Source organism: Cyprinodon tularosa, unplaced genomic scaffold, assembly GCF_016077235.1.
Source record: "Cyprinodon tularosa strain WSP-4 unplaced genomic scaffold, ASM1607723v1 ctg443, whole genome shotgun sequence".
Classification (NCBI taxonomy): Eukaryota; Metazoa; Chordata; class Actinopteri; order Cyprinodontiformes; family Cyprinodontidae; genus Cyprinodon; species Cyprinodon tularosa.
In genome coordinates this window covers 243,400-259,630 of record NW_024039167.1, presented here as the reverse complement: position 1 = coordinate 259,630, position 16,231 = coordinate 243,400, and the positions used below count along the sequence as shown (strand labels likewise).

Genomic DNA, 16,231 nt, shown 5'->3' with positions numbered 1-16,231 from the left:
CAAAACTCCCTCTTCAGAGTGAGCAGTTCACCTTTATCTGAGGAAAGGTCTCATCTAGGGCTGAAACAATTAAGCCGATTAATCGTTGACTAATTTAGTAATCGATCGGATGTTAACTGGAGTGTAGAGTCTCTAAAGCATACCTTTAGCTGACAGAGCGACCAACTTAGAGCAGCAATTATACCAAAAAAATAAATGTGTAAACATTTTGCATTTAAGATAAAACTCTTTTTCATCCATCAATATGCTCCATCCAGAACTCCTCAAGTGGAAAAGCTTTATTTTGTGGTTCTTTAAGGAGCCTTTTGCTATCAGATTATTAATGAATTTGCAAAATAATCGTTAGTTGCAGCCCTAATCTCATCCCAACCGAATGTGACAGAATGAAGTAATCCGACTGTGGTTTAGAGAGCATGCATTAAAATCTGATAGGAAGCACATAGAAATCAAGAGAAATTGATGACAGTACATGAAGGAAGGCTTGAAAGTGATTTAATCAAATGGATTGAAATTAGTTTACTCTAAACTAATCAATGGCGTTCTAAAGGACGCACAGAGGAAGTGGTTAATCAACGATCGTAGACCGGAGCAAAAAAAAAAAAAGAAGCTTAAACAGAATGGTGATTAATGGGGGTCTGATAAGTAATTCTGAAACAAGTGGAATAGCTAATGGTAAAAGAATTTAAGAGGAAAAAGTGGAAGAAAAAGAAGAGTAGAAATAGAAGCACTGAGACATTCTGAGTGTTTCACTCTCCTTCTACCAGAGCACCATCAACCCATCTCTCCTCATTTGTACTCATTATGAAAGACATGTTATATTAAAAGAATAATGACATATAATTATTCCTACATTACTAAATTAAAAACTCCCTCTCTTTAGAACAGATGAGCTAAGTGTAACAAAGATGAAGTCTTCTTTCAAAACTTTATAACCATTGGAAACGCTGTTGAAGCTGGAAGCCAGAAAACACACCCAGATACACACACAGCGTAATGTGCTCTGTTAGGATCGTTAGCCGAGTTAATGTCCGTGCACTTGGCCCAATGAGTGCTAGCATGTCATTCGCCATGCTCCCTGAACAGATACAGAGATACAGATATAGACCTGCCTCTGGGGAAGACAAACGCATCCGCTCACACATAAAGATAGATATGCAGATGTGCAGACAGAAATAATAAGCGTATCTGCAGGGATGGCTTGAGGGTACCAGTCTTGTCGCTTTAAATTAGCTTGATGATATTTGAACACGCCCCTTTTTGTGATTCAGATGGTCTCTGTTCTAAGAAGGTTCAATCATGATACTAATTCTCCATATTTTTGCTTTTACTCTACCTTAATCTCACAGTTTTCCATGTTTATATATATTTAAACAGGCATTCTTGTCTGTGTAAAATTACCCTTTGAATTTTAAAGGAGGAAGGACTTCCAAAAGAAATTCAATGCATACCCAATTCCCTTCCAAGATATTTTCAAGTGTTTCAATTTAAATGAAAAGCCTCATGATATAACAAATTTTTTGGATCAGCATATAAATGGGTTATCCGTTCGAAATCCCCCAAATTCTCCCTCTGCTTTCCTCATCGCTGTCCGTGCCGTCTCATGTCGCTCTGCTTGACAGGGCAGGAAATCGCTCTCATTTCTGCTTTAATTCATTCTGATCAAACATGTCGCTCTCAATCAGCCCTATTTGATTAGGAGATGCCCGTATCACAGCCTGCCGAATAGGTAATGGCTGACACGCTTATATTTCTGTGTGTGCGGCGCTAACATGTCAGTTTGGTTCACTCATCATTTCCTGAAGCTGAAGGTGCCATATGAACAATGGCAGCTATGTTTTTGTGTGACTATCAGACTTGATACAAATTAAAACTGCTTCATTAATGGTTAGAAACTGTAACAATGCTCTCTCCAACTTTGTTACCACCATTCTCTGAATGTTTAGGTCATTTTTTGTACGTCTACCTCTACTTTTTTCTGTTTTGGTTTTCCAGAGAAATGGGGTGTCGGCTCCCGAAGCTGAGGAAGGCTGAGGAGAGGCGCAGTCCTGGCAACATCTACTCCACCCTCCGAAGGCCTCAAGTAGAGACAAAAGTTGGAGTGGCCTACACATACCACTTTCTGGATTTCCTCTTGGGGAAAGACGGTTTGAACAATCATCTCCTGCTGTCATAAATGATTGTCCTCCTGTGTTTAATTCAAATGTTAGGAATCCTTCACTTCCTAATGTTTTATCCTTCCTGAGAGTCTGGCCTGTAAAATCCAAGGGAGACATCATGTGATGCAACACAACTTGACTCCCACACTTACATTCTTGAAATAGTCATGTGATGCTGATTTTTTTATGCAACATCATTTGATTAAAGAGACACTTGTTTCTTAGGCTGTCATGTTTAGGTTTTGTTTATGGAAATAACTGTAGCTGTTTTAATACGAATAAGAAAAAGCCCATATAAAAAATATTAGCAGTGGGTTAAAGCTGATATTTGTTGCATTAGATTTTAGGTTAGAATGAAAGGATTTTATTGGGCACTACGCGATGTTAAAGCAATTATTTTACATCCTATAATGCTCTTCCTTTACTGATATGTTTGGTTTTGTTTTCGTATTAATTTCACCATTTTTATGCACTGTAAAAACGATCCAGAGATAAGTAATAATGTCTTAAAATTTTGTGTATTTACCCTTAATTTGAGTAGGTAAATAAGATTATTTGCCAATGAAATGAGTATTTTTACTCTGAAAATAAGATAATTAAATAATATGCACTTAAGATAAGACAACGCAATTTTCCCCCCTTATTTTAAATGTAAATTGTTTCGTTCTATTGGCAAAATGTCTCAATTACCACCTCAGTAAAAAAAAAAAAATGCACTTATTATAGGAGAAAATTGCTTATTTAGATTAAATTTTTTGCAGTGTTGGTGTTTTTTTTTTTTTTTTTTTTTTTTTGTCGATATAAAATAAAATTATGTTTTCATAATCTCTGATATCCAGAACATAGAGCTGCACTAGTATGTAAGTACCTGCATCATTACAGCATAGACACAGCAGCTCCTGATGGTGTTATTGGGATGTCAGATAAACTATTCAGCAACCTTGTTTTTCAGCAGTCAACAAAATGTGCAGTTTTTTCAAGCCAGTTATTATGTTCTCTGGCAAATTGTCAGTTCCTGTAAAAGTGTGTTTTTTGTTTCCACCTTTTACATATTAGCAGCCATATTGAACCTGACCTTTTATGCTGGTGGAAGACTTGCATCTCTCCAAGTTTAAATCTAACTTTACAAGGCAATATACTTTAATTTCAAATGTCTGGGTACAAATCAAACACATCATTAGTGCTAGACAGATAATTAGTGAGAAAAACCTCAAAGATCTTCAAAAAAACAATGAAAAACTATTGATCAAGGTCAATCGAAAATGGTGTAAAGAACAACTCCATACACCAGAACCAAATTTAAAATAATAATAAAGTTTTCTAAGGTTATTTAGCAAATCTTAACAAAACCCTTATAGATACTTTTATTACTTGCATCTAATTCATTGAATCCTACCTGCTGAATAGTAAGAGATCTGTTGAATTAAATAAAGTGAGGGAAGGGATTTTTGTTAAGGGAGACTGGATGAAGCCGAAATGACAGAAATCAGGTTACTGCACCCTGCTCAGTTGGTAGGTATTGTTATAATTAGTTTAGCTATATTATTTTGCATAGCTTCATTGGGATTTGAATGGGATTGTGCGTAAAGTACAAAACATATACGTTTTCAACATTTTTACAGATTCAGACATTTGTAGATTGCTTTTGTATTAAGCTGTTTATATCAAATTAGTTTATAGAGGCATTTTGTAATGATACTGCCACCTGTGGCCAAAGCATGTAACTGTAGCACTCTTCTGCTTGTTCTCTCTCGTACTCGACAAGGTTAGGTTTTTTCACCTTACCAAGAGTTGCCATTGCTGTCCCAGTTGAGCTGGATGCTGGTCTGTTCTCAGTATCCACAAAATCCATCTTGAGTATAACCCTTCGATTGTCTGTAGGCTGGAGCTGTTTAACATGGATGCACATCCGCCGAACAGCACAGGAAATTCCGACCAAAGTAAATTAGAGAAAATAGGCTACAGGCTTATAGATGCATCAGCGCGGAACTACTGAGAGTTCATTCTGCTCACCCAACAATGTTTTAATTATAAAGGTTAAAAAAGGGGCTACTTTAAAAATATTGTTCTGTAAAAACTTACATAATGTCCTTCTTGGTAGGGTAAAGGGGACTCAATATAAGTACATGCCACTAGTTTCAGACTTTTATTTGTGAGGAAATTATTACAAGTTATTCATCCTATTCATAGCTATGCGCTGCAGGGTGTTGTTCTATTACTCAAAATCAGGATAAATTAGAATGAGTGATTGTGATGTGAGGAAAAGTAAAAAGCTTGAGGGTTCTTAACACTTCACCTGAACATGTCTTTGTAGCAAGTTTCAAATCATGATGGCGATCTTTCTTTCTCGTTTATTTCTAAGCTTGTCTACTCTCATGGTTCTACATTCATGTAGTTCCTCTTCCTTATGAAAGGAAGATAATTAATGAACAGTGGAGACATTTCAGAAGCACAGCTAAAACAAAAAGAAGGCCTGATCTCTGGCTTTGACATTCGGCTTCATTCGGATTCATTCGGATCTGTTTCATGTTTGTCCCAGTTCCAGCCTAGAGAAAGCTTCACGTTTCTTCCTTACAGAGTAATTCCCTTACCTTGTTCGGTTTCTTTCTGGGCCTTTTGTGGCAAAAAAAAATGACTCTGTTTTGCCTAATGTGCCTTTTTCTAATAAACAGAGCTGCTATTCTTCTTTCAGCTCCTAAAAAAATGTTTAGGTCTGCAGCCTTACAGAGCTTTATTTTGTGTTGTACTGTAAGTATCTGCAGGGCAAAAAAAAAGTGGCTTTTAAAGCTGAAGTTGTTTCTCTGTGCAGCCGGTGTTACAGGGAGTTCAAAGACTTCTTTAATTCTCAGATTCAGCTATACGGAGCATAGCGATGCCCTCCAACTTCATCACACAGCGGCAAGACTCCACAGCTAAGGTGCTTTTGAAAAGGGTTGCATTCTATCGTATTTTTTAGGCGAATATGGAAAACAACTGACTTAACGTGGGCGAATACATTTTGAACACAATGCATCTAGAGTATATTTGATGTCAATCCTCTTGGGGCTCCTATTCTAAAAATACCAATTCTCCCATTGTGTTGGTGTGGTCTGTGAAGAAACAGACAGGAGGGACAGGGTGAGGGGAAGAGAAACGGATTGAAGGAAACAATGTATTGAAGGATTATTTTAGGAGAAAAAACATTTTCTCATGGCTGACTGTTTGTACAATCCCACGCAGCACACTCCATCACCTCACAAGCTGCAGGTGCGAGTAGATCATTTCCACCCCATTTACATGCAGCTTGAAATGCAACAGTGTGACATGCAGCAGGCGTGACGCCACAGCCGAGTGGCAGCGGTCCGGTTGCCAGTCGGCTTTGCCGTCAGCCAGCCCTGTTGCGTTTGGCGAATGGGTTCGGTTGCTGGGATGACAGAGGGAATTTTGGCAACCCAAAATGATGGCGCAGATCAAAAACAGACCAAAGACATGGCGGCCACTTGTCTTCTTTGTTGTCAAGTTGTTGTCTGCATTTGTCAAACAGTTGCACCTTAATCGCTGACCATAACCTCCATCTCAATAGTTTAAAAAAATGGAAAAAGGGAAACAATTGAGAGTAAATGCAAAGATGGATAAAAACACTAAATTGGAGGCTTTTGAGTCTTAAGAGGAGACTGGAGGATTCATTTTTTTAAAACAATAAAGATGCAACCAAAGCTACAGTGCATTTTCTTTTAAATCCAGGCCTATTGAACAGCTCTAGATGTGCATCTAATTGAAAATGTGTGGGAAGACTTGTAAATTAATGTTCACAGACGCTTGAATCTCTCTAAAGCTTGATATATTTTTAGATGTGCAAAGCTGGTAGAGAAAGCCCAAAACATTTGCAGCTGTTTCGCAAAAGAAAAGCGTTTTTACTCAGGAACATCCAATACTAAGGCACTCTTCTAATATTTTTATTAGTGAGAATTTTAATCGAAGGACAAAAAAACTAAATATCACAATGATGCAACATTTTATGTTGGTCTATTTATATAAATCTACCCCAATAATATGTCAGCATTTTGGGCTGGGGGGGGCAACTAGTGTAATTCCTCCTTCAAATCCGATGTAAAGCCACAGAAACACTATAAGACCACACACAGCCACACAAAGTGCTATGCAAGCACCCAGGTGGGTTCATTTGGCCTCACACAAACACTTTATGGCACTCAGTCAACAGAGTAAGTTTTATCTACCAGCAGACAGGCAGGTCATTTATATGGTAAATCCCTGATGCCACCTGAGCTGCTTAAGATGGGTAGACCATATTTTAGGATAAAGGCAGCTTGTATGATTTGATGGTGTGTGTGTATGTGACTGTGAATGGGTATATGTCTGCCTCCTTTCCCCCCCTTTCTATCTGTGATAGAGAGACCAAGAGAAGTAAAGGATTCCTGGAGGATTATCTGATTGTTTGTGGAGATTGAGAGACCTCATTCCGAGCAAAGGGATTATTTGTGTGTATAGATATATGGGTGTGTGTGTGTTTATAAGGGGCAGATAGAGGAATCTCTGTGTAAGCCCATGACATTGAGGAAACCCACGGTCAAATTCATGCTTTAATTCAATTTGGCTTTCATTAATGGCATTATTTTTTCCCTGCCAGTGTGACTTGATGACTCCTACACAGCAAGGAAAAACAAATGTCTCCTCCCAGGCGCCCATGTGAAATATGTTAGAAGAGAGAGGCTTGTTTATTAGGCTAGATTGCGTTCTCAGGATGAACCACTTTGTGCTCTGAATGAGGAGGAAAACAGTGAGTTTTTCCCGACTTGACCTCTGACAAGTGAGTGATGAAACAATACGGCCACTGATCCGGAGTCTGTCTTCATTTTATTGGCCTTAATTCCAGCAATGCTTGAGCTGAGAAATATTTCTGTGTAACTAAGCCTCTTCTTCTCACACGGGTCACAGCGACCCCGCAGTGAATCCAGGGAGGATGAGGAGAAATATGTTGCACAGTTCAGACATTTGCCCTGTGGGTCAAGTATGGACAGTTTCTTTTATTTATTGGTGGCCATCCCATCATATGACCTGAAACCTGTGGCTAATTCTCCTCAACAGTCTTATTACGCTATGATCTCCTAGCTGCTCTATCTTCGCTGTGAGAGCCTCGAGGCTGAGGTCACAATAACTCTGGACAAAGAAAGCGGATGAAACCAAGAGCAGACTGCAGTTTAGGAAGAAAAACATGATATAACATATAATTTTATACAAGCCTTAAAACCCAAAACATAAGAGAAAGCACAAATAACGCAAGACAATGTGAAAATTATACTGACTTAGGAAAAAAATAACAATACATAAAACATTTAACTCCTATTAGAAATTATTTTAAATGTGTCAATTTACCCTTTCACTCATCTAATTTCTCACTTCTTGCTCAAATTTCCTCGTTAAGTCCATTCTGTGGTTTACTTCTCATGGCAGGTTTAGATTCATTTGTAAGGTAAATAATTTATTGAAAAGAAAATCATCAAATCTCTGGCAAAGTTTAAACCATTTGCACGCCTTAAAGTCACTCACTTGGTCTGAATAAGCTAATCACATGGCAGGATCTAGACAGGTCGACAATAACTGGCTGAAGATTAAAGGGGGCATCAGATATGCAAGAAAGGGAATGTGAGTGAATTGGAATGTCTGTGATTATTGATCTGAGTATCCTAATCTTCTCTGATTTTCACAGACATTCATCCTTTAGGTTTACAGGGAATGTTTCAACAAAGTGAAAACACTCGTCCAGATTAGGAATAATCAAAGTCAGCAGGAGCTATAGAGTCTTCTTTAAAACCAGTTATAAAAAAACTAGCACCTTAAAACAGAAACACAATATGTTAAACCTTGATGCAGCCACAGAATACCACACAGGGTGTTAATGTTGTTTTTTTTTGGATGCATGGGTCCGATTTTTGCAAACTCATATCCACATGCGCACGTAGAGATCAGTACTGAGACCTGGCCAGTTATACCTGCAATTATCCCCATATATGTGTATACACACAGCAGCTCATTTTTGTTAAGTGCTTTTAGCCGCAAAGTGGTGTATTTTTGTACCTTCAGTGAAATACTGTTTTAACAACAGAGGCACAAGCCTGATGCTCACATGCCGGCGCACACTGCGCTCCCAGAAGACCAGCAGTAAGCAAGCAGATTGCCGAAAGGCCTTTTCTTTCTCTCACAAATGCAAATGCAGTCTTACACCGGCATGCATACAATGCATCAATCAAAACAAGCCTCTTTTGAAACAACTGTTTAGATTTAATATCCAGGTTTTGATGCTTCTGTGATACTTCTGTGCTCTGTCGTCTCAAAACGCAGTCACATGTGACAGATGGTTGTTCTCGCTGAGGCTGCTTCTGCTAGGGCTTTCTTCCCATTAAAGGGAAGTTTTTCTCTCAACTGTCACTGTATGCATGCTCGCTGTGAGGAATTGCTGCTAAGTTGCCACCTTAGTACTGTCTGGTGACAGTTGCTACCATACTCATCTAGTTGGAGTCATTGCTGCGAGTTAATGACTCTAAGCTTAGAACCTTAGATAGAAAACTTTGTAACCAATTTGAGGTATTTACTTTGCAGTTTGGTTTGAAAACTAGGATGAATTGTATTTTATCATTTATAGTGCCCCCTTCTGTCAGTACTTTGTTTACAACATAACTCTGCTTCTAGGTCTTCACTTAGATTTTCCAACATTTGAACACACAATGAATAGGATCTGTCAACATTCCTCTTTGCACAACCTGTCTATCATCCAGAATTCCAGATACTGTGTTAATCTCTCTTTCCTTTGCTTTTTTACAGGAATTATGTTAGGAAAGTATGATGGTTATTGAAAATTGTTACATGTTGGCCAGGTTTGACGACTTTTGTGATGATTCAGCCATGAATGATAGATAATGATCCTTTTGAAAGGTCACAGTGCTATACCCTCCAACAACATTATCCAGAGCTTTTAAAGAGAATTTGGCCCTCAGCATCACAGACCCCCACCGTACCTAACAATGAGCGTGAGGTGCTTTTCCACATTTGTTTCATACCAGACTCACTAACTTTTATAAGCGTAAAGTAAGCATATTAGATATTATCTAGTATTTGTTATGGAGACTCTGTGACTAGAAGATACTTCTCTTGGCAGCAATGTTTGCTTTTTTTTTGTTTTTTTTCCCAACCTAATTTTTCACCTCACTGTGAGCGGTGCAAAGATTTTGTTTCACTGTTCTTCTTTTGTTTTTGTTTTTTTGTTGTTGTTGTTTCTGAATTCCTCTTTAGATTGTAGATATATGCAGGTTTAGGCTAGTGGCTGTTTTCTTCAGTCATTTCCTAACTGAAGATAAACATGGATCTGTCTTATTTGAACAGCAGATCACTTTGTTTACTATTTTAATGACTAACCAAGAGACATGGGCCTCATCCTATTTTTACCCCAGGAAAAGAAGTAGATATGGATGAATACATAACTTCTTTGACAGGCTGAGCTACGTAAAACAGAGAATAAAAACCGAAAATATTGTTGACACATTTATTTTACAGGCATAGTCAATATTGATGATAATTACACCAGCCTGTGTCAAAGTTTAACGCATGGCTATATTTAAGAAGATACAAAACAAAAAAGAATTAACTGAATATCAATAATGATGTTTGGGGAAAAAACACAACACATTTGATATGCAACAATAGATTTATTAGGCTATAAATAAATATCAACAACTCCCAAAGGCAAATGTTAACTAAGTGAATATTTTGATTAAAATACAAAGTCAAGACATCTTCTGGTTGTTATAAATGATCAGCCAAACGGCTCTCGGCCTCTGTCAGCTATTGTTTTATGAATACCTTCTGGCAGTAGGATGTGGTATTAAAGAACCTAAGAGAAAGGAGCACATTTGTGCATTGGTATTCTCAAAAAGAAAAACAAACACAACAAAACTTACGTGAAAATACAGGAGTATATTAACAAAACACTTCATATTTCAGTTAAAATATTTCATTATTTGACCTTGTCTTTTGGGACAGTTGATTCCTAACAAGCTAATTCAGGCAGTGATGAACAAATAAATACAGACTAACAATTTGTGGAACAGTGGTAGGCATGATGATGTCACTGTCGTTTTAGCGTTCAGGTTAAAGAAATATTGGGCTTTCATAGTAATCCTGTATTTAGTCCTACATGTACTCATGCTTTCTGGTGGCAGCTAGCTGTACAAAACAGAATTATTGTATATTAGGTAAAAATTATTGTTGGTTTTCTGTTTAGCGGTTTTTTAGCATTAGGATTACTTCTAGGGATGTCTGCTTGAACTCGGGAATGTGATTGTCATCTTCTTTCCATGCAGCTATGAGAAACTGCTTTTGTGACATAATCAAGGGCAATATATTTTCTTGGGGATTGTATCATTCTATTCAATTTCATTTATACAGTGCCAAATCACAACATATGTCATCTAAAGGTACTTTACTAGAGACAATACAGTCGGACTGGTTAAAGTTTCTAACAGTGAAAACCAGCTAAATGCCTCCAGTCACTGACTTGCAAGACATCCTCCTTGCTCTCTCCAACCTTGCAGGGACAATATTTGCTTTCATATTTTAGCTGATGCTTCAGCAATTCCTCACACCAAGGGAACATATAGTGACAGTGGAGAGGAAAAACCCCCTTTTAACAAAAAGAAACCTCCAGCAGAACCAGACTCAGTGTGAGTGGCTTCTGGTTGAGGCCTACTTGGTTTAAGGAGAAAGAAGCAGACATCCAAAAAAAAGTAAAAGGTAATTGTTAACCAGCTCCACAGGTGGCCCTGTCCAGGAAAGACACAGCCAGGCAGACAAGCTCTGAGCCAGCCTCCATGTCAGATGATAAAAAAAGAAAGCACATACAGTTATTCAGTCAGAGAAACAGGACTACACTGAAAAGTCACAGTACGTCACAATAAAAAAAAAAAAAAACTACACTGAAAAACAGGCCAAGCTTCCACATCTGTAAACAAATATTTCAATGGCAGAAGCACAGTTGATATTTGAATCCGGGTTGGAGTCACAGTTAAACAGGAACAGACCAGATAAAGCTCTATGACAAGAAAAAGCAGAGAGGATATAAAGTTATGGGTGGAACTTAAAGCAATTCTGCAGAATGGCAGGATAGAGACAGAATGAAGCAGATTGATGAAAAGTGGTCCCTATGTCATCCATCAGCCTAAACGTATAGCAGCATAAATGTAAATAATAGCTCAGGATAACCTGACAATTTTGGATGAGGTATGAGAAAGGTAGACCTTCTTTTAGACAAGGTATCAAAAGTCTTTTTCCAAGCAGCTACATGTAGTCTTGTTTTGCACAGTAAAGGTAACTTTTAACAAATGGCAAGCCTGATTTTTGGATCCAATGTTCTTTCGAAGATTTATTTCACTCAGCAGTTGAGATCAAGGAGTTAAATAGAAAGAAAGCGGCTCAACGCCAGAGTTTTGTAGCTCTTTGACGTCACAGGGTTCCCAGTTGTGAAACCTTCCCTTCCTGGGAGCTGTCATGAAAATGGGTTAATACTTTGCATCCTGGGATTCAGAGTCTTTATCAGTCCTTTGTTCTCTACAAGTAGCTCTGTCCTTTGTCTTCTCCTGGCCCATCCCAACACTTAGATTCAGAAATATGATGAACACCTTTTATCTTAAAAAAAAAATAAATCTGCTTTTTTTCTTCATCGGTTTTTTACTTTGCAGATTTTCTTTTGCGTCTCTTTGAGGCCACCGTACTCTACGCACTAGGATCTTCATTACCTCAGTGGTTGCATCAGTTGGTTACGGTGACATGTCAGCAAGAATGCTCTGCATTAACTCAAACAGCCAGGTGTGACTTTTCATCCGAGACCGCCTCGGTTTGAGGCTGTGCTCAGATAATGAGCAGCAGGAACAAAGAGGCAGGGAAACTTGAAAAGGAAAGGAGAATGTGAAGAAGAGTGACATAGGAAATAAAAGAGAGGTGGAATGACATCAATGCGGTGTAACAGAACCACACATGAAAAAAGCCAAAGTAGCAGTGAGCTGTAGTTTTGGGAGGGAAGAAGAGGAGAGGGGGCGAGCATCTCTAGCGTGAGGAGAGGAGAAGTTGAGAGGAAGAGGTGTGAGGATGAGCGAGTGGGAGTCAGGACTCGGTGTATGTGTGAGGAAGGAAGTTAAGTGTGATGCAGTGTGACTGACGCCCGTTTCTGGAAGCAGCACGGGGCTGAACTCTGATGATGACTTTCTTCTGTCCTGCAGAGACAGAGACCCACTCAGCTCATTAGAACCTATAACAAGTATCTAATGCTTAGCCCTGTCTGTCTGTCTGTGTGTGTGTGTGTGTGTGTGTGTGTGTGTGTGTGTGTGTGTGTGTGTGTGTGTGTGTGTGTGTGTGTGTGTGTGTGTGTGTGTGTGTGTGTGTGTGTGTGTGTGGTTGCAGGGCTTTCCTTTGCCACTGGGAGACTTTATTTAGAACAGGCGTTCGTGTGTGTAAGCTTTAATGCAGTTCTGCTCTGATTCTAAGAGAATTTGTGTACGTGATCCTCATAAAAATCATATGATCGATGTCTCCTCTGTCCGCAAACAGTGATATATTCCTTCCACCTTTTTATGATATATATCCACGCTGCTGGGATATGTGTGATGAATTTAGCTTTGCACAGATCCATCAGCCTTAGACAGCTGCATTGCCTGACACACTTTTCAAAGCGAGCACCACACGTCAACGTTTTTTTCCCTGAAAATCTGTCAATCTGACAGAGTTCAAGTCATATTTGTGTGCGACTTTTCACAGAGCGTCAATCTTATTGGCACGAAGCCTTGAGATAATGCCATCAAGGACAGCAGAGTGTTGCTGTGTGTCATAAAAATGAGCCAGGTTGGAATCTCGCAGCCTCACAAGTACATCAGTGCTGCTTGTGCCTAAAGCGTCGTACCATGTTTTCTCACCTCGACAAACCATTTCTTTTTTTTTTTTGCTTCTACTTCTACTTCTGTCACTTTTGGGAACCTGATGCTTTTTGTTGGGACAATTATCAGATCATTTAGCGAAAACTGATAAATAAACTTTTAGAAATGAATGGATCTTTTTTTTCTTCCAGACTTTGCTTTAGTGTCTGAGTTTGCATTTCCTATTCGGAGCAATTCATTTTTTTGTAAAAACTAAAACACTTACAAGTAGAATTTTACCATTTACTGGAGCTTATTTCTTTTTTGAAGCTTTTAGCTGAGTAAAATGATGGTCTGTTAAAGAACTATAATAAAAAGTCACAATTATCGTTAATTACTAAATATTATTTATCTGTTAATTTATGTATGTATTTCCGTAACATAATTCATAAATATGTAAATTATACAGACTGCTTTTCCTTTAGCCTTTATATCTGTTAATGATGACTTTTTTTACTTACACCTAATGTACGAAATGTGTCAAACTTTTCTTCAGGCCTATAACACAAAAAATAACAAAGGTGTGGGCTTAAAGGTTGTTTTTATGTCCTATGACAAAAAGAACTATCACAAAACTCTAAACTAATTGAATATGAATTAATGAAAGTGGTAAGTTTCAGAGTATCCAAAGAAGGGTCCTAAAGAGACACTGAAAAAAAAGTAATACGCCATGTTGCATCGTACATTAGTATGACTTTGCTTTAGATGAAAAACTACAATAAAACAAAGTCATTAGTCAATCTGTTTTCTGACTGATTTCTATGGCTCTTGTAAACTGTAGTTGGACGAGAAAAACAGTTCATTGGACAGAGACATTGGGTTAATCCTTGAAGTTGGTATTGCTTTTTCTTTCTCTGTTTAAATGATAAAAAGGACCCATGTTAAACAATACATAATCAATGGATAACACATGGAGTGTGGCTCTATGCATGCACTTTTGCACTGCTGAGTCCGTGAACACATGCAAGTATCGGCTGATGCCAACACAAGAAGAAAAAAGATAATTTCTGCCAAAAATATTGACCTGCCGATTTTTTGGCCACTCTCTAATTTCTTTCTCATCTTATATTTGCTATTAGTGCTATAAAGCCTCTATGTAATTGTCCAGCTGCAGTGGATCCAGAATTCTGCTGCACTTAAGTTGTCTTGCTACTAAAATTTCATTTAAAAATAAATTTGCCTTGCTTGAACTTGTCGCACAATTTTATGATTTGATGAAGATGGTTCTTAAATATCTGCTTCATCTGTATATTTTGGGTTAAACACCTTGCTGATAATGAAATTGACTATCTTTAAGTTTGTTTCCCTTAGAAACCAAACTGCGCATTGACAGCTTGACCTGATGATGACTAGATTTGCGTTTTCTCATAGAAAAGAGACAGGATGTTTGAGTTTCTAAAGCACCAATCAAAGCTGATAATGCTAAAAAAAAATACTGATGATAATACAAGACAAGCAAATGTCACTTAATACATCAGATTTTTATAAAATTAAAAAAGGGCTCTTTGAAGTACAGACTGTTTGGTTATGGTGAATGATTTTAGTACATTTACTGAACAGGAGGAACACATTTGTCGGCATTTGACTTGCCAACTGGTGCACCACTATAAACCATTGTGGCTTTTGTCCACATTCTCCAACCAGCAGGCAGCTCCTAGCTTCTGGGAACTTGATTATTTTATAGATACTGTTTTGGCACGCACCTTTTCATGAAACCTCTGCAAGTCATTAGAGAGCTATTTAAATAAACGTGAACCTCCAGCTAGCAGAGGGATAAGCCTTGAGGGGTGCTGTAAGTAGTAAATCCGCCTGCATCACCTAGCAGGCTTAGTGGAAACTCTTGCTTTCTCATGTGTGCAGATTACCCGGGCAAAAAAAAAAAAAAAATGATGGCTCCTACAGGCCTCGCAAATATACTGTGCTGCAACTGTACTGCCTTAGAAACTCAACATTTGTGCGGTTGAAGGGAATTAATAAATCCTTTGAAGTTGACTTGAAGGCTCCTAAAACATCTTGTAAAAGTCGGGGGTCAAAACTCGAGGCATGTGACTGTAAAGAGGTCAGAGCTTCTGTTAGGGACCGAAATAGAAGATCAGAGATCAAGCGCTAAACAGCTGCTCAGATGCACTCTGTGACCATCAGATGATGCAGCCTAGGTCTCACAAACACACCGAGTGATCCCAGTCTGATAAATACCCACCTCCGTGCTTTTAAGCCTGTAAACCACATCGTCACCTCCAGCTTGGTTTAACACATAGCGGTTTGTTCAGCGTGCTCATTCCATCTTCCTCTGTCCTCCACAGCTGGCACTATAAAACAGCAGCCAGCTTTCCTGCCTTTAGCCATTCTCATGCTCCCATTGTGCAGTATGGATTGAAGCCTCCCTGTTAAATCCCACAGAGGCAGACAGTATAAATGAAGTCTCTTCGCAGCCTTAAGCGCTGCCTATAACACCCTAATAACTTTCTGGATGTCTCGGCTGAATTGGCCCGAGCTGCATCTCGTCGGTGGGTGAGTGCCAGCCGAGCAGAGCTAATGACAGCTAATGACTGTTTACAGTGACAGGATCGTTGTTATCCCAACCCCCCCTCACCACCAACACAACTCCCTCCACCTTCCATATCCCACCCTCAACTCCACAACTCCATCCTCATCTCCAGCTGTTATTATTGTTATTACTATTACTGCCACTCGGCTGCTTCAGATAAGTCTCCACAGACAGTCGTTTAAATGTTGGCTTGATGAAAAGCTCGCCCCTTTCCGAACATTTACGCCAAAAATGTTGTTTTTCTTCTTCTTCTCACTTTAAGTGAGAGGGGAGTCCGAAGAGTGTGTACTAGTGTGCATGTGCCACTCTTGCCAGGTTCTTGTGTGTGTGTGGCTGAGCACACCAGATGATGGAGAACAAATTTAAAATGAGACGGCTTGCAGAACCCCCCCTCCTTGCAATCCATGTACGGATGTGTGTCCATGTGGTTGGTGTGTGTCTAGTTAATTTATTCAGGTTATTTTCTCATCTCCGGACCCATGCAAATGAGATTGGGTAGAGAAGGATGACAAATGTCGAGATGGAAACAGACAGCCCCATTGCTGATTTTTCCTGGAACAACTTCTTGTCTT

The 16,231-nt window shown here is 38.8% G+C and overlaps 1 protein-coding gene across 1 annotated transcript in view; it reads left to right on the top strand.

Moving 5' to 3' along the window:
- Window positions 1-16,231, top strand: part of rftn1a (raftlin, lipid raft linker 1a) — a 40,097-nt gene that overhangs the window by 7,677 nt on the left and 16,189 nt on the right. Inside the window, exon 2 of the mRNA XM_038300261.1 lies at window positions 1,993-2,144. Within this exon, the coding sequence (XP_038156189.1) occupies window positions 1,997-2,144 (148 nt within the window). The 5' untranslated portion in view covers window positions 1,993-1,996. The remainder of the gene's footprint in view (window positions 1-1,992; window positions 2,145-16,231) is intronic.